This window comes from Lissotriton helveticus, chromosome 5_1, assembly GCF_964261635.1.
Source record: "Lissotriton helveticus chromosome 5_1, aLisHel1.1, whole genome shotgun sequence".
NCBI lineage: Eukaryota > Metazoa > Chordata > Amphibia > Caudata > Salamandridae > Lissotriton > Lissotriton helveticus.
The window spans coordinates 127,311,708-127,330,881 of NC_136065.1; the positions used below are offsets into that span (position 1 = coordinate 127,311,708).

Consider the following 19,174-nt stretch of genomic DNA (forward strand, 5'->3'; position numbering starts at 1 on the left):
AATGCAGTGACTAAACGTTGAGCTCTACCGGTCCACCATTTTGGAAGAATCTAACATGGTATTCTCACCATTAGGGTTACATTACATTTGCTTTCCGGCTCAGCTAAGAATAAATGAATGCCTTACTGGTGGCAGGTACAAACTTGGAACACTATTGCATGAAGCAGTGAGATAAGCGTGATACTACACATCTAATAACGAGGGGATCTCCAAGGTACATTATGAAGAATTGTAATTTTACATAGACAAAGAGGGTTGGGGTAATATGATAAAATACCAAAGGTACTATGGCTTATATATAACCCCAGAAACCATAGTGGGAACCTAATGCACCGTTTTACATATTGGTATTTTAGGTTATACTGAGCATCTGTAAATTCTCCATGTTTCACAAAGATTGAGTCTGGAAATTGATGGGATTAAGTCTTTCCCGACAAAAATGCTTAACCTATACATTGCATGTTGCAGGCTGCCCTGTCACTACTACCTGATATATTTTCGACGCTGCAACAACTAAAATCAAGGACTATTGTTTGAACAAACAAGTAAATTAAATTTAAGAGTCCCCAGGCCCTTTCTGGCTTTCCATCTTCCTGCCTATACAGAATCAGAGAAACTTCTACACCAGTTGTTACTTTCATTCACTCTAAGGGGTTCCATGTGCTTGGCCACAATTCATCAATTGCTGATTTTTTCCACATCTCTTGCATTGATTACACATTTAATGTGTGTAAAGCACCTTCTTTCACTTTATTGGTCTCAAATTACATTTAACATACTAGTCTTATTAGGTATTTATGTACCATGCCCACCTCAAAATGTGTACACAAAACATTTTAAAGTAACTATACAAAGTCACTGTGCTGTAAAGTTTGGTACCAACACGTGACTTAAACTGCAATGTAGTGGCCTTCTAGACTGATGTGAAGGACCAGCCTGGAAACACAAAATTAAACACTTATATACATCATCTGGGTCAATATCCCCCTGTGAGAAGTATCTGGAATTCAATGGAATAAAACAAATCCCGGCATTGAAGACCTTTGCACAGTTATTTAAAAGCAGAAGGTAAGAAAGGATATTAAACTCTACTTCAGCAAAGCATATAAAGCCACCTAGATTGGTTACGTTTTTTTCTCTGTCCTTTGGATAATAATCATTAGGTCTGTTCATGAAAAATGAACACTTAAAATTATACATAAAGCAGCAATAACCGCTTATTGTATTGAAGATCTACAATGGTGGAACTTTAATACTATCAAATGGAGAATTCTTTTATTAATGAGAATAAAGGTAGCATTTTTGCCAAGTGATGGAAATGTAGACACTGTTCTTACAATCAGTTACAACACTAAGCATTACCCATTAAAATTTGGAAAGTATGTGCGCAAGGTTTGTTTTTTTAACATTAGACCATACTTTCTGGAAGTTACACCACTTTGTAGTTCGCTCCCAACAATATTGCAAATTACTTGAAAGATCTTCCATTATATTGCATCAACACACAGGTTTAAGATACTAACAGAATCAAACACAAACAGACTGTAAGCTCTCAAAAGGAAGAGTTTGATTGAGGATTAGTGATCACACATCAAATAGTACATCACGCCATTTCAAGCTGCAAACATGACATTGTGCTCAGTTAAATAAACCACTCAGCTACTAGACACTTCTATGGCACAACTTTGTATCAATATTTATTATGTGCACTTTGGTGGACATATTTGCCAGTTTTGTACAACAGTCTCCCGGATGTGTACACGGGTACATACCTGATCCCAAGTGTCTAGAATCATGACGTCATCGGGAGCAAGGTCATCCTGTGTGATTTCTCCGGGAACTTCTTCAATCTGGAACAAATGAGGCACCAGGTGATGAGATACGAAATAAATGCAAGATGTTAACTAATTCAGTCTACTTGGGTGTCCTTCATTCACTAGCTATTGGAGAGCCATCTCCTGGGCCCAGTTGAAGGTTTGGAGACTGGGCGGCAAAGCCAATGAGGTGAGGGAGGCCATAATGTGGCTTTCCAAGCCTCACCACGCTGGTCAAATAAACTATGTGGCTGTTCCATTCATTTTCAGCAACATTTACTTTTAGCACAAGGACAGGTTCCCCTCTGCAAACATGCACATTGCTATGCAGTATTTTCTTCCCCAACGCAAGTCTGTTTTTTAAAAACGAAATACAGCCCCATGTGCATTAAGCACATTTGCTTTCCAGGAAAGGAGATGAGCAGCACGCCTGTAAACATAGCAGGGTCTCCCAACTCTACGAAGGGGGCCGGACTACAGCGCCTGGTCCGTCGCAAACGTGCTTCTAACAGAGGAGCCATCTGATTCTCCACAGTCTGCAACACATCACTGAGGTGGAGGAATTAAGATAATTATGGTCCCTTAAGTCCAATGTGCAGCTAGGGACACAGTACAACACTGGAAGGGCAAAGGACCCACTCGCTGCCGCCCCCCACACCCCCACCATGTCATCCAACACTCTTCATTCTTAACATATTTTGCTCTCGTTATTCTAGTCAGCCCCAACAAAGCTGCTCTGCTGGTGGACTCTCCACTTCACCTAACCATTATTTACAGGGAAGTCAAATTCCCCATGTGGGGGAAGTTTCATCATACTATAATTTTACTAACCCCCTTGAAAGCATTCACATCTCCAATAGTCAGTCTGTCTCCATTTAGTTGCCGAATTGAGGGGTTCTTACTTTCAAAAATCCCTTTAAAATCATTTTTTGTATTTTTTTAGTCGAGACGCATGCGCATAGATAAATAACAAGCATTTGCAATGCAATAGGTCTCGCATTAGGAAAGTTTGAGCTATTGGTATTGTAAATGCCAAAGTTTTAATTTATGTGTTTTTGAAAATAGCGAAAATAATAGCTTTGTCATTTACAATGCCAATAGTTATAACTTTCGCAAATGTGATACCTATAGCATTTGTAATGCAATATGTTTTGTATTTACATGACTTAGATGTATTGCTATTACAAATGCTATGACTGCGGAATGTAACAAAACATTACTTTACTGACAATTCCATGCACCAGGCAAAGCTGCAAGACTGCGACAGTGTCCTCCTGTCTGTAAATTTGTGGTGTGAGAGGCTTCACAACAGTGCAGTTGAAGGAAACCCCCATCGGAACGTTTGCCTACGTGGGGGCGCGGGGGGCGGGCGCACTGCGAGTGGTGGCGCGCGCACTGCGAGTGAGCACGTCGGTGTAACAGGTCAGCACAGTAATGGGGAAAAAACACACAAGCCGAAGTGCTGATTTCCACAAACAGAACAGCAATGAAATCCCATACAGTGCACGCGCGTTGTATTTCGACGGGGAATCACTTGTGTATTCCAGGCGCTTAGTGACGTAAAATTGATCACAGCCTGCACGTCCCCGCCAGACCCCGGCTGTGCACTGCATGGAAGACCTGCCACCCTGCCACAGTCACGGCGCCCAGGCTCGTGTAAACACAGTCACGCACACAGTGAAGGGACCCTTCCGTGACGTGTGCTGCTCGGGGTCACTAAGCAGCAGGTCCCGAGCACGGAGACCTCAGCTAAATCCGTGCACTAATCTGAAATCCCATTAGAGATTACACCAGCATGCCTGCGTGTACAATTAGGCTTCAACTGCACCTGTCATTTCAGCGCCACGAGACAGCTGCGCTTCTGTTGTGATCGGGTAAAAACGGTATATCACTCAGCCGGCCTGCGACCAGGAAGTCAGGCAGGCCGGCGCGACAACCGGAAACAGGAAGTAGGAGGGCGGGAGCCTACCCCGCCTCCCACAAAAGAGCCGCGATTGTTTGGAGCACCGGAGCAGGCAGGAGCCTACCCTGCGCCCCGGTGCTGAAGGAGGGAAGAAGAGTCCTGCTGCCGGGTCCTGCAGCTGAGGAGAGTAAGCCGGTGAGTGGGTTGCTGAGCTGGGAGGGCGGGGCATGTGTGTGCGCGTGCGGGGGGGGCGGTGTATGTGTGTGTATGTGTCTTGGAGTGCGTGTGTGTTACTGTGGGGGAGGGGGGGTGTGAGCGAGTGTCTGTCTATGCGCGCGCATGTGTGCGGGACGGGACGTGCGCGCACCCAAACCTGCCTTTCACGCCGTAACACCCTCTTGTCCTCCTCCCCTCGTGACAGGCAACATTAGGTCTCCAGCTGGACACCTGCATCCTTTGGATGCAGTTTACCAGCTCGACCTAAAAAGGGAGCCAAAGCTTTTTCCTATGTGACTATTACGTACTTGCACCTTTTAACTGTGCAAATGATTAATTCTTGCTATATCTAACAAGGTGCTGAAGCAATAACCCATAAAGGATGAGTCACAACAAAGGCACCTCAAACAGAGCAAGGGAAAAAAATTGTATCCGGCACTTGGCTCAGCAGATAAGATGGTCATTGGCTGCTGATAATCCACTCACGTGCTGCTCTGATGACCGGTGAGTAAGAACAATTCACATACCTGAAGCACGTCATAAGCAAACATAGTATGTGAATCATTGCGGAAAGCAGAAAGACATTTACTTATTGAGGAGAAAAAACAATGAATGCCCAAAGAAAATAAAGGTGGGCATCTAAAATTTCGTCCCCCGTGTGCCAGTGACTTTAGATGATTTCCCGCTTTACTTTTACATATGCCTTATCTTGTTTATTCCTTTATCTTTCAAATTGAGGAGTGGTGAGGTTCTCAGGTAACACATTTAGCTTCTGACGTTTAACAAAAATAAACTACAATACGTGACTGATAAGAGTAAGAGGTTTTGAAAGAGATGCTTATTCATTTGACAAATATTTGAAAAGTGTGTGCGTTTGACTGTTCATTTTTGTATCCGTATTCGGATAAAATGGGAATGTCCCTTGTTCGCTTTGCCATTGGATTCAAGCTAGCCTGGCTGATGAGGGCTGTTAGCCCGAAACCATTCCCAGAATGCTTGTTTCCTGTCCAGGGAAGACATGGCTGGGCAGTTTGGGCTGGACTATTCCCGGTTTTGCATATAGCGGTGTCAACTGGGGTGGGGAAGTGAGCTAAAGAACGATGATGATTCAACCGAGATCTGTGACGGAGGGCGAGTGTCTGAAAAGTTTCAGCGCTCCGTCCATCATCTCCTTGTGTTTGCGAATGTGATTTAGAGCCAGGAATGCAGAATTCTAAATGCAGCCCCTGCTCTTAAAATATTTGTTCTTACGCACATCATGATCGTCTGTGGTTCATCAACAACCGAGTGGAATGGGATGAGGCAAGGTTTTAGGATGGTACAGCCAGATCTACACATGTCTGGCAAGCAATCATGTAAAAAGTTCTTAATTAGCACAAAGTTGTGCTTGCTTTAAGATAAAGTAATTATTTTCATTCTCTGAACCAACGTACAATGAAGCGTCCAGTCTTGTTGGAACAGGCGAAGAGTCGCAGAGGATGTGTATTGATTCTGCTCTTCAGTCGGGATGATGTGCGATAAGCAGCTTTTCCACCAAGAGCTTCCCAGAAATCATCTGCAAAGCAGAACAGAAAAAAGACGCATCACGCAAGTGGAGTAGTCAGACATTTCATATATTTAGCCTCAGACTGCACGCAGAAATAGAATACAGATGTTGGTGTGGGTAAATATCACATGTATGGTCTTTTATGTATGGCATTTTATAACTTGGCCAAGTGGTTCAGAGCAGCTTAAAAATCTTTTGGACAATTTAAAGGAGACATATCCTACCGTCAGGGAACAGGTGCAAGGTCCAAGATGAACATAATTGAAGTGGTAAACACTTAGTGAAGGAATACAGAACTGTGTTTTTTATTCAAAGTTGCTGACAATCATATTCCCCCTTGATTCAAGAACATCTCAAATTCTTGACAGACTAACTGTACGCCATTATCACTCACAATGGTGGAGGGAAAGCCTTCACGCAGAAATAAATCTTTAAGAAAGTCAATCACATTCGTTGAGTTGGGATCACTAATGAAACACATCTAAGGCCACTGAGAATAGTAATCAATGGCAACAATTGCAAATCTTGAAGAAACCGGAAGAACATTTAAAGGACCAACCAGGTCAATGCCAATCTTCTCCCAAGATTGGCATTGACCCGGTTGGTCCTTTCAATCTTGCTTAGACTACCTTTTTGTTTTAGAAAGTATGCCTCTTAACTTTAGTGACAATGCTGGAGGTTTAGAATATTACTGCTGCATGATAAGCATTGACAAATCTATCACCTTAAATACAAAATAAACCATGCATATTATACTACATCGATTCCAAGATCAGTAGAATTACAAGCTCCCAGCCTACGCCCCCGACAGGAATATTTACCATATGCTCTATATTTCCTCTGTTTGAAGTAGTCCATTCCTTTTTCCCTCCTGAATAATCAATACCGAATGTTAACTATAAGCTTTCATATGCTTGGCAGAGCTTTTGTTGCCTAAGCGTTGGACATATGACTCGCTCAAAGTCTGGGATGTTTCTAGCAGAGAGTTTTCCCTTGGTAAACGATTACCAAGGGAAAATTATCTGCTAGAAACAAGGCAAGAAGTCTTTGTCTCTAGAGTCGATAGGTTAAAGAACTAAAGCAAACGCATTTTTGCAAAACCTAGATTGCATATTTAAAATCAAATGATTCTACACATTTCAAAACATATCAAAGTCTCAGTTGGGCCTCATGAATCAACTAGATGCTTGAACACAAAAAAAAAAAAAAAAAAAAAAAAAAAAGAATTCATTGCAGTTTTATGGTTTATAACCCTATATAGTGCAAGAACCCATCTTCTGGCAAGTTCTGGCCAGTGATAATTCAGGGTAATCTTATACAAAATCCGCTAGATCTTTATAAATAAGGATAACAAGGTCAAATATTAGCATGTACAACATTTTTGTGAGCTTCCTAAACAAGATTGCTTTGAAGGAACCTCCTAAAAGGGGTGGAGAGAATTATGGTGACTATCACGAAATCCAATCAAAATCCCTCACTGCGTGATCCCACACTTCTAAAGGCTCCTCAAGTTTTGGTGGAGAGGACAACCAGTTCATAAGAAAGCAAATGTAAAGTAGGAAATATATTGTTGCTTTAGTTTAACACTTTACACAACATTGGGGCCGGGCAATATTAGCATTACTGTCCCCTTGGTTCACAAACCATAGAACTAGTTGGCCCTCTAACATACACATTCTCAAAAACAAAAGAAAATCTTGTTTCTAGTCAATGCAATTAATATTTCTTGTATTAAGAGTCATGTTCTAGACTGTCAATTCAGATTAATGCATGCGCCAAAGGAGAGTGGAAGCTAACGTTTTGTATTACGAGTTCATACCCTTGAGAAATGTGGCAGGGTCCATCTGTGAGTACCATATTCAAACACAAATTTACTTTATTCCAATAATAATTGGACTAGCCGATCTAGAAGTAAGTCTTTGAAGATAAATGTATGCACCACTTTAGTTTAAAACGAAAATTAATCGCCACTTAAGAATCAATGTTTGCCCTGGAAGTGATCAATCAGTGGCTCTCTGGATCGTTCATGTCCCTGCAAAGTCCTACCTGTCTCGCGACCTTCAGCTATTGAGGACGCCTGCAATCCAAGAATGTTAGTCAGCTCTTGGGCACCACGTTTCTCAGGATCACTGGCTCCTTGACCCATCCAAATGTAGGCGTTGGATGGGGTCTTCAGAACAAAGGCATCATTGGAGTTCAGATTAGTGGCAGTGGCATCCACCTGGACAAGAGGAAAAAAAATGTATTCCACAGGACATTAGATCTACAACACAGTTGCATTGTAAGTAAGCTCTAGCATTGAATTCACAGATAATCAAACCACGTGCATTACGTTTGGTAACTACGTTTGAGTGCAGCAAATTTTACAACAAAGGTAAGACATTTATGAAAATAGATTGCATTGCCAAAGTTGTGGATTTTATTTAATTGGAGCTCAGTCACAAGTTACATGTACAGTCCACGCACTTCACCCTACAAAAAAGCTGCAGTACAAATGAATAACTTACAGCTTTAGAGGAGTGAGAAAACTGACTCCTGTTTTCAAAGAGGATATTAATAAGGAAGTCTGAGGAAACTATCCTTATGCTGAGAAGAGTGCTCATTTACACAGACCACCATTGCAGTGCTCAAATATTCAGCAAGCATCCCCAGTTTAAAAACCGGATGATGCTTCTGAAAAGAGGAATGTAGGCCACAAAGGCATGGAGATCAGTTTTCAGTAATATGGAGGAAGCAAAGACCAAGCAAACACCTACCTCAACTGCTCGAGTGAAGCCAGAAGAGCTGGCGCGGACCTGGAACAGGCGCGTTTCTGCAGGTGCGGACTGACCGCCATCCCGCGAGGTTCCACCCTCGTATACCACCAAAGGCTTTCCACCAAATAAGCTGAGGAGATGGGCTGGCTCCTTGCCCTGGACCACCCGCACCTGTCAAGGCAGAAAGGAAAGATGGCAGGCATGCTTAGATTATAATTTTGGTAGAGGTTTCCCCATCAAGGACAGGGCCTTGTAACAGCTTTAGAAGTACAGCAGTTAACATGATAACAGAAAATCATCATTTATCCTCAGACCTGAACACATCTTAACCATTGCATACCGCAAGAAAAACTGTATGAATGCAAATGTCCTAAAAGGGTCACATTTTAAGCAGTCTAAAATTCTTACTAATGCAGCACTCTTTGCAGAAATGTTAACTTTCTGTTCTATAACAGAAATCTAAATGAGTTGAAGATCTTAACTTGCTTTCTGTAAAGGTTTCCCTTTGTGGGAATTGGCCAATGGGTGGACAGTCATGAGACGCGATTCGACGTCTAGTCAGTGGTGCAGAAAGCTTCATGCGCCAGCACCCTGCTACAAAGTACTGCACAGTCACAATTACCTCCTCAAGTGTGACCTGCCCCACATCTCTGGAGTCTGTAGCATAACAGCAGTGTCTTGTGACAGTATGAACACAAATCTATGTTGCTGCAATGTAATTTGTACTTGTAAAGCACTCTAACACCCCAACTGGGGTGTCCTGGCGCTGTAACACATACTGCCGTGTAACCCTTCCTGGCTTTTGCCTGTGAAATATCCACTCCTGGGCACCCCCAAGGTGAAGCCAGGCATCCCAGCGCTGTGTGGGCCATTGGAGATTAAGCAAGCTATTGCCCAGAGTTGCAGAGTGGGACCCATGATTAGAATAGGCACGGAGGCGAGAAATTATCAGGTCCGAGGAAATTGAGCCCAAGACCCGCCGAGGCGGGAATTGAACCCTGGTCCCGGGCCAGACCTCAGCATCAGGGTCTGCCGCTCTAACCATTGAGCCACACTTCTCCACTGCAATGAAAATACTCAGTAGCCGAATTTCCCAGTAATCTGACTAATTCCGTCAACTTGTATTCAACGTGAATGGTCATTTGTGCACTGGTTCCAATACAGGGCTGGGCTCCTACAATAACAAACACATTGGAATCCCTGGTTGAAAGGAATGTTCTTTTTTTTCCTTTGTCCCTACTTTTTTGCTTTTGTTTTTGTCTTGTTTCTCTTTTGCCTTGTTTCCATTTTTCATCTTTTTTTTTTATTCAAATTAAGCACACTTTCCTGTACACGTTAATCTTTAACTGCAAATTTCCTTAATCCTTAATTCACAAATCAGATCTCAGATACATATGCAATACATCATTCAACAGGTTGTCATTCCTTTACCTATTTGGATAGAAAAATATTCAGGGTTTTTTAAAATTTCAATCAAAAAAAAAACACAAAGCAGAGGGAAAAAAAAAAAAGAGAAAAATAAATTTAAAAAAAACCAGAGGGGGAAAATGTTCTATTAGTCACTGCTTTGCATCTCCTTCCATTTACTTAAGGGCTCCCAAATCCTTGTACCTAAACACCTTCCTCCCCTTCCGTGCATAGATATTTTTCTCAATATACGAATATAACAGATTTGCCAACCAAGTTTGAAATGCTGGGGGATTTTTGCCAAGCCCTAGCTATTGTCAGTCTATAAACAGCCATAGCAACAAATAGGAATTCAGCATACTGTTCCTGCTCCCCCTTACCCACTCCTAACAGAATCCAAGATGGTGTAAGAGTAATTTGTATATCCAAGGATCTCGTTAGAAACCCCTCCATCCCTTTAATCAATGAGTAATTGAGGGCAAGTTGCAAAAATATGTATGCTATCCGCCGCCAATGAATCACATCGGGGACAGGTAGTTCCTGTATTACCACCCCATTTTGCTATCCTCGCCGGAGTATAATAAAGAATAGTGTCTTGTAATGCTGAGACTGCAAAGGGGCTGCACTCAAAATTGTACGTCCTAATTTCAGGGACTCGAGGAATAGGGTGTTCTCATCTCCCAATTTCTCTGCCCATTTCATGCTAAATATCTCCAGATCATCCACCCTTCCCTTTAACAAAATTGCATAAAAAGACCTAATTGTGCGATCCCCATCAGCTTAATTTTCTCCATTATTTCACTTTTATCAAAGCCTGCGGGACCTCCCACCTTGTTTTTGAAGAAGCTCCTGAGCTGTAAATACTTAAAAACCCTCTATTGTCCAGCCCATATGCATCTCGTAGGTCTGAGAACTGTGCAAATCCGTTATGACAAAACAGGTCAACTATTTGCGTGATCCCCCTTGCTGCCCACTCTGCCATCTGACTAATTCCGTCAACTTGTATTCAACGTGAATGGTCATTTGTGCACTGGTTCCAATACAGGGCTGGGCTCCTACAATAACAAACACATTGGAATCCCTTGTTGAAAGGAATGTTCTTATCAAGTCCTTGGTATTTTTTCACCATCAAGAAGTCTTTTAAAGAACCCCAACAGTCTACTTCGACATACAGTTAAAGCAGTCCTAAATGTACTTTAAGTGATGTAGGCGACAACTAACTTTAATCTAAAGCCAACAGGTAAGAGGAGCGTTCTTGCAACAAAAAGGTTATGGGGGTGGGGTGCTCCTAAGCATCAGACAATACATTTTTCACTTTAAAGAGTAATATAGATTGTAGTTTCTACTCTAGGAGCTCAAGGAATTCTTGTGAAATGTTCCAATAAACTCTGATCTAATCAAAAACTGATCAGTTCATCAATATGGAGTGGATGTGTCGGATCCTAAGTTTGGCTGAAGCTTTAGAGTTTGAAAAATAAAGGACTTAATTTTGACAAAATTGGAAGCTTTCTGGAGTTCTCTGGTGCACCATTCTTGTTCCTAAAAGTTTGGGAAACATGTTTGGCAGTAGATTCTTCAATAGCTAAACAAAGGCGTCCTCGGGTGCTGCAGTAGATAAGATAGCACTTTAGAATGGCACGGCTTAGAAAGTGATTACGAGTGCTCAATAGTTTGCAATGAAAAGCTCAACCAGTATCAAGTACCATGACTCACTGCCCACCTGGGTGCATTCAAGGCAGTAATTGATCTCCACATGATCACTTAGATGGATTCTCCACCCACCCCCCCCCCCCGAATCCCTCCCAACGTCTTGAGGCCTTCACAGGTGAGTAGCATGCTTTACAAATCCCTGATCATGCCAGTAGGATGCTCTACTGGATTTTGATTTGCCAAATCATCTATTTTTAAATGAATGGTGAATTCAGATGAATTTTCAACTTGCAACAGTTTAAGCCTGCTGATGTTTGATGTGGTGCAGTAGCGTGACTTGCTAGCCAGTTTTGCCACTTGGTTCCATCAAGATAACGTATATAAAACATGCAGGGTTCAATTAATATGGGCTTGGCTCCATGGCCAACTGGAAGGCAACCACCATCCCACTGTAAACACATCCAATACACCTTTTCTTATACATGAAGTGCCAGGTGCTCTAGTCTGTACAGGAATAGGCAGAGAACATACTCTGACTTGTTCAAACTCAAATCAAATTTGAATATATGGTTTTTCACCTGAAGAAGGCTATAAGAGTCTAGTGAATGCAAAACTGTATGGATGTTCACTGAAAATTTACATCACCTATTTTGTATAAAAACACAGATGGGGAAAAGCAAGTCAGGTGGTTGGCAAGATAGGTGTGTGATCCTTTTCATTCATTTCTTCCTAGAGAATGTAAAGAGCAGATACTTGGAAGCCAGTTTCTCCAAAAGGTAAACATTTACCCCGAAACTTTCTCCCCGCAGAAAATCACAACGCAGTCGTTACAACGACAGAGTTATGATTCCGCATACCATTACTCCGCAAGTCGGAACAACGACTTGCAGAGGGGGAGGTGTTGGATTTAAAATCCAACACCTTCCCTAGTATCCACACAGACTGGAGTTGGAATAGTAAATTATACTATTCCAACTTCCAGCGCCACCCTCCACAAGTCATTGTTCAGACTTGTGGAGTAATGGTATGCGGAATCACAACGCGGTCGTTGTAACGACTGCATTGTGATTCCCTGCGGGGAAAAAGTCTGCGGGATAAAGATACATATTCTCTCCAAAATACTCCTCTACTTTGCTTAACCTCTCATATCACTCTTGCAGTCTTCCTCGCGATTTTTCTCTTCTGGTTTCTCCATCTGGTCATCTTTATAGTCTTCCTTTTCTATATCATTGGTCTGTTTCACCTGCCCCCCCCGCCCGTCTTCGGTGTCTTACGCACTAGCTACGGACTCCTTACCACCCATCCCTTTCTTGCCCCAGCTCAGCCATCATTTTCTCACCTGTCTTTATCAACTGACATTAATCCTTGCTCTTGGCTACATTTCTCACCAATCTTTCTTCTCACTCCTGCCTGTGTCCCACCTCTGTCCGTCAACCTTGCCTGTGGCTTATTCACCTCTTGCATCACCTTCATCTGTAAACTTTTCTTCCTTCCCATCCCACCTGTTTTTTCATAACCTGCTTCTCTTCATCACCCCTCTTACCAGTCTATTCCTAGGTCTTCTCTGTTCAGCTGTCTTGTACCCAACTCCATCGCCTCACTCAACTGTCTCCACCTCCGCAGTCCCTTAATCTATTTCCCACCTGGTTTTCCCCTTCAACTCGGTTGACTCTTTCTAGCCCATCTCCATTTCACTGGTCTTAGTCTCACCCTCTTACCAGTCTACCACACCCTCTTACCAGTCTACCGCGTCGGTCCGTCTTCAATCACCTTACAGCGCTCACACCCATTTTCCAGTTTTGCTCTACTTTGAGTTGCTCTTATACCCCTCGACCATCTTACATCTTTTTCACAAGTCTCTATTTCTCAGCTCAGTTTTATCTTTGTCTCACACACATGCTCCCACACACACACTTTGTGTCTCTGCCTTTCACCAGTTTACTGGAGTGTGCTCTTCCTTCCCGATTCCCCGGTTCTTCTCCTGGTCTCTGCTCTGAGCTGGAATGGTGATCCAAAAGCTGCTCTTCTGTCTTGGTGCTACCGCTTTCCATCGATCCATTCTATCCCTCTCCTTTTCTACTCTGAGTTCTTTCTCCTCACTTTCCTGAAGCCCCCCCCAATCCTCCTGCAGTGAACCCCGGGGAGCTGGGAAATGCTACAGACACCAGCTGGGACCCAGGGCTATGAATGTCTCTAGCCCAGAGGGGAAATGCCCGGTGGAATAAAAGGCCGGTCCAGCCCTTCCTCTGCTGTAGTTCCCTTTTAGAAGTCTTGCTTTCACCAGGTCCCCTCTACTAGCATCAGTAATGTGGGTATGTCCATTTTGGATCCGTTTTTTCGTCTTCAGGCCCAACCTCCGCAGTAATCTGAAGGGCCACTCATGGGAGCCACCAGGCCAAAAAAGTTGTTGGGTGGCAACATTGTCTTAATACCTTTACACTGTTACATTATTTTGAAACAAGTGTCTCTTCAGGCTATTGAAAATAAAGCTCAGATGGTCCTCCTTAATTTCAGTTTCTTGTGCTGCCATTTGCCACCTTTGAGGCAAGGGGCCGCAAACTGGCAGTGCGAGCGGTCTTGTAAGGAGCAAACCAGGGTTCCCTGCTGGAACCCCTGGCGACCCATAAATGGCAGCGTTCTTTAGGAGGAAAAATCTGACAATTCTAAGGTAACTGTATTAAGAAACCATGTGCCATAATGGTGGAGACAGACTGAAAGGGACAGAACAAAATACCAGTTTACATCTGTCTCACATAGGCGACAGTAGAGTTAAAGACCAAGTACGGGCTGTATCGAGAGTAGGTGGAAGGTGAGGACTAGAGGCGAGAAGCCCCTATCTGCATATACACGAGATGCGCCCTTTCCAGGTCAGAAAAAGATGGTTCGTTTACAGGTCCAGCTTAGCAATATTTACCCATCTGAATCCTTGAGAGAATATACGTGTTTCTCTCAAAAGTACTTTAAAGAAGACTTCATGGTAACATGCATTAGAATAGTCCAACATTGACTAATGGAGTATACAACAGTTTGTTGTATTTCATTTACTAAAGTAGATTTCGCGATGCTATGTTCCTTCTACTGATGCTCCGGTGCAAACCGCAGCCTTCCGTCCCGGATCATGATCAGGCCACGCTACACTCCTCACACATCTTCGTGAAACAGTAAGTCTTCCTGGTCTTCAATCTACCCTGTAAAACGGTCTTTGAATGATGCAGCAGTAGCTCCTTCCAGATTTCGTCGGGTGGGGCTGATCTTTCACTTCCTCCAAGCATCACTATCTGGGTTGACTTAACTTCCTGTTTCAGGCTTGGTTCTCATCAATTGCCGGCATCCTGTTTACAAACCCTTCCACAGTCAGCCTTGAGGTTACATAGTTTCTACTTCCCATGACCTCTCTACGCAACGACCCAATGTTCTGCTCTTCGCCTCAAAGTCGCTGTAGACTACTTGTTCGCTCATTTCTGAGACTTGTCAGTTTTTCTTTGGTTCTTTAGTGTGCTTGGCATGCTTCATCACGCAGCAGGCTGTCGTCGGATCCGCTAGTGCATGCTTATGGTAAATCTATTCAAATCGTGTCATCTTCCGCCCCCTGTGCCGGAGTAAGCTTCTTGCGCTTGCTCATTTCTGATCCTTTATCGAATCTCACGATCTTCACCATCCTTTTGGGTGTTCATTTAAAATTATTTTCTCAACTCACTTCATTATCTTTTCTATCCCTCCGCCTGCTTGCTTATTCCAAATCCTTTATGCAGTCCCGCTTCACACTCACCTCAGTCCTTTGTACGTCTCTGCCCCGTGATCTTGGCTACAGATCTGCCAATAGCAAGATTAATTCTTTCAATGTGGCCAGGTTAACCATTGTTGGCATTTTTATGTAATATGCATTCCTCCCAGTGAACTGAACTTCCTGCCTGAATTAGACACTGTTCTCTCACTTTCCAAATTCACAAATTGATTAAAAGGCACCTTCACTGAAAGACGCTACCTAAAAGTATGGAGGGACCGTGCAATGGTTATTACCAGCACTTTGCCAGAGGTGTCTAAAAACGAAAATGCATTGTTTTCCTACAGCTCCCCGCTGCAACCGGACTCCCTTTGCTGTCCTCACCTGATGGTGCAGCAGGGCCCCACCTCACCTATAAACTACCCCTCTAAAAGATCATACAAATTTCACAAGTTCCTCAGATGTTTAACCCAGTGTTGCACCGGAGACCCAATTGCAAACCCGCAGTATGCACGAAGTAAGTTTCGCTAAATGGGTCAAGAACCAGCGTTTTACTCAGAGGATTTTTTTTGCATCAGAAACCAACATCTAGGAGTATAGACATTGCAACCTGATTTTCAACCTTGCTTGCACCACGTTAGTTTTAGATCCTATTAAACTGAATCAGTTTGGCGTCCAACTCTCCTGGGAGATCTAGTCATGCATTCACAACCACCCTAAAAAAAAAAAAATGTTTTAACATCCAGCGTTATTCTCGAGGCTACCTCTAAATTGACGAAACCCCTACTTCTGTTTACAATAGTTCTCCTAGTGTACTATGTTTATTTCCTTTAAGAATCATTATGTCTCCATGAGAAATGCCATATGCCATTTTCCAGTATACATGATAAATGTCATTTGCTTGTCCTCGGATTGGGGTCTTGCATTGTATTCCATGTTGGTAAGCAGCTCCTAGGACCGGATGATGGAGGATACTCCAGTAGAGGCCTTGCCGCTGTGCCTACAGTGCTAACTTGGATCTACTTTTTATTGGAAAAAAATGTTAACCATTAGGTGTGCTTACTATAATATTTGAAACTATACACAAAAAAAAAAAAGTACGGTCAGCCTAGTGGCATATAAATAGATTGCGAGTCGTCGGGATATATTTTGGGGGTACGGGGAGGGCAGAGTTTCATTTTTACAGTGTATTCACTTTAACCCCCAAGAACAAGGAGTAAGCTGAATAAATGCTGTATATAGAGAACCTCTCCCAGCTGAATACCTTGGTCCCACAGACACAGAGTGAGAACTAATCTCCATTGGTTTCAATATTACATGGTAGGATTATTCCTCCAAGCCACTAGTCAAAACAGTCACCACACCAGGGACCTTGGCTTATGATCCCTTTACAAATGCACACACAGACCTAAACAGCCGAGTGCATGCGTCTAGAGACCTTATGAACATTTACAGGTGCATGTCAAGACCTAAACATCAACTAATGCACATGTGTGAAAAAATAGACAGACCTGAAGACCATCTCCGGGAGCGGGTGAGGGACGAGTGGGTACCCCAAGAAAATATATAAATGCATGCACAAAGACCTTATGTAGTCTGAGGGGCTCGTATAAACCTTGAGCATCTGTAGATGAACACCACAGACCTAATGACCATCTTAAGATTCATGTACGCATATCTTCGAAACCGCTCTCGATTATAATAATAATACTGGGTTTTGTAAAGCACGACAGCTACCTCGCGGGGAGGTTTATCCCACCACTATTATCTACAGATGTGTGCATTTAGACAATATGAACACCTTACTGAACTGCATACCATCTCGAAGTGTATGCGTGGGATTACACTTCTCATGAACATTTGAATCACATGTATACGCATACACACACCAGGACCTTATCTAAGAACGAGTGGCGGTGGTGTGTGTATACATAGACTTTAATATCGAGATGCACAGGCTTATACACAGGACAGGTGAACACTTCTTCAGGTGTGTGTTCGCTGACCCTATGAACATTGACAAATGCATTTAAACTACCATTTCGATCATCACGCCATGCATGTTGAGACCTTATAACATCTCCAAATACACGCACATCGACTTTATGCTCTTGCATACACACATCTTCTGATCGATCTCTAGGTGCGTGCGCAGAGCTCACACCTACACGTCTGTACAGACACCTGTATGAAAGCACACAGACCATGCAAGCCGCTTTAGATGCACACATGTAATGAAAATCTACAGAAATGCACAGACCCCCTTTGTGACTCTGCACATGAATGTGCATAAGCAGTGTACACAGGAGATTTGGATGGACACAAACATTGGGTCCTCTTTCTCAGCCATCTTTTCACTTCCTCGTCCATTATCTGAGGGAAGCAAACATCACTTAGTGCTTTGAATTCCCTGAAGAGACAGCACTTACTAGCCACAATTAGTTTTGGGAAGACAGGGTAGCTCGCGGAATCCAAATCTCATTTGAAACGCCCGAATATTCCATCGCTACAGACCATTTAAAGACATCCGCCATCCTCTCTATCAGGGAGAACATTACTGGCCGCTGGGTTTGTGGTTGCAGCAGAACTCCAGGAAATAAGCTATTGGAATTATTTCCTAATCAATAGCACGTGGTCCTAAGCCACACAAGCTTTATTCATTTATAATAATTACAGTGATCTTTGGGACGGCTAGTGAAGGATGACCACACTGATCATTTCATTTATGCAAAACCATCGACAGCATGGCATTTCGGTGGAGGAGAATGCTCAAATGCAAACTGAGAACTAACTCAAAATGCGAAGCAAAGAAAATTCAGAAAAGTTCACGTTCCAGAGAAACATTGTAGACAAGCTAAAAGTCAATGAATTTTAAATATCTTTTTAGGAACAAATCCCGAAAGTGGTCTTGCCTGGTAATCCCGGTATTACAATTACTGCTCCACGTCATGATTCCTCGACTTCTGCCTTCCTACCAAACCTGCCTCACCCACCCATACCAACAGCTACAAGGTACCAAACATTGACGAGTGGTACTACACGGAGCTCCTCGAGATATTTTTGGTGGGGAGGTGATGGGGAAGGGGAGAGACTTAAGCTTTCCTGTGTAGATCAGAGAGGGTAGATTGGCCTGCAGCTCTGTTTGGCTGGTCTCCCCACTACTGGAGAGTAGAACTACCCAAGATCACACATGCAATCTGCAGTGAATGTCAATCCCAGGTGTAGGCTCTCTACCCAGATAAATGTACAGAAAGGAAGTATGGCTGGGTGGATCGATAAAACAGACCTTTCTGGTCCAGCAAGAGATCCAATTCTCAATACCGCCCTTTCATCAAACACCAATGTGCAGTCAAAGTGGAGATATTGTAGAGATTAAACGACAGGGACAGAGAAACGGGCAGTGTAGGTACATTGTAGTCCCCTTGCCAGTTGATAACGCAGAAACTTGATTTCTGCTGATGGCTAAAAACTCCACCCAATATAAAGTTTAAATGTTTTGATTACCCACACATTCCTAGAGATTCCCAAACAATTCGTTGGTTCACAAAAGTGTGCTTCACTGATGAGGTGTCTATAGGAGACATAAAATAATGTATAGCACAATGCCCAGCTATTGCAGGTCCTATAAGGCGCTCCAGTTTCAGGTATTAAAAACTTTAAAGCGTAACGAACTCCAGGATGCAGGCAACCCCATTTAAAAATGGCCATAAAGTCCAAACCTTGGACAGTCACTTTTAAAAACAGTATTACAACTGCGACACTTGAATCAACCCTACTTTTTACCACGAATCATATCTTCTCTTTTGCCTTCAATGAACCAATGATAGACTTTCTGCCCACAAAAAAAACTGTGCCAATTTGAGGAGCCGGATCCTTCCAATAAGCCAACAGCATCTAGTGAGATTAATAACAAATTAGCTAAATATGCCTTCCTTCCAGGCGTGCTTGAGATTCTGGAGTTCAGTGGGCCTGGAGAGGGAACAGTTACCTCTTTCTTGGGACAAGTGGCCAAGGAGGGGCGCGACTCACATGATTAAACCCTGGAAGCATGTTGAGGCTTGCTGAGAGCCCTCTGCGGCAGCCCCTCCCACCACATTAGGTCTGGTTGAGTACACAAGTCAGAGAAAGAAAGTTCAGAGAAAACAGACCAGTCAGTCT

At 43.0% G+C, this 19,174-nt stretch overlaps 1 protein-coding gene across 5 annotated transcripts in view; it reads right to left on the reverse strand.

Moving 5' to 3' along the window:
• GSN (gelsolin) overlaps positions 1-19,174 on the reverse strand; it is a 152,465-nt gene that overhangs the window by 6,706 nt on the left and 126,585 nt on the right. For all 5 annotated transcript variants that reach the window (XM_078641868.1, XM_078641869.1, XM_078641866.1 and 2 more), the window contains exons 12-15: positions 8,236-8,406; positions 7,526-7,700; positions 5,367-5,488; positions 1,773-1,850 (exon numbers count right to left, since the gene is read on the reverse strand). In XM_078641868.1, the coding sequence (XP_078497994.1) occupies positions 1,773-1,850; positions 5,367-5,488; positions 7,526-7,700; positions 8,236-8,406 (546 nt within the window). The remainder of the gene's footprint in view (positions 1-1,772; positions 1,851-5,366; positions 5,489-7,525; positions 7,701-8,235; positions 8,407-19,174) is intronic.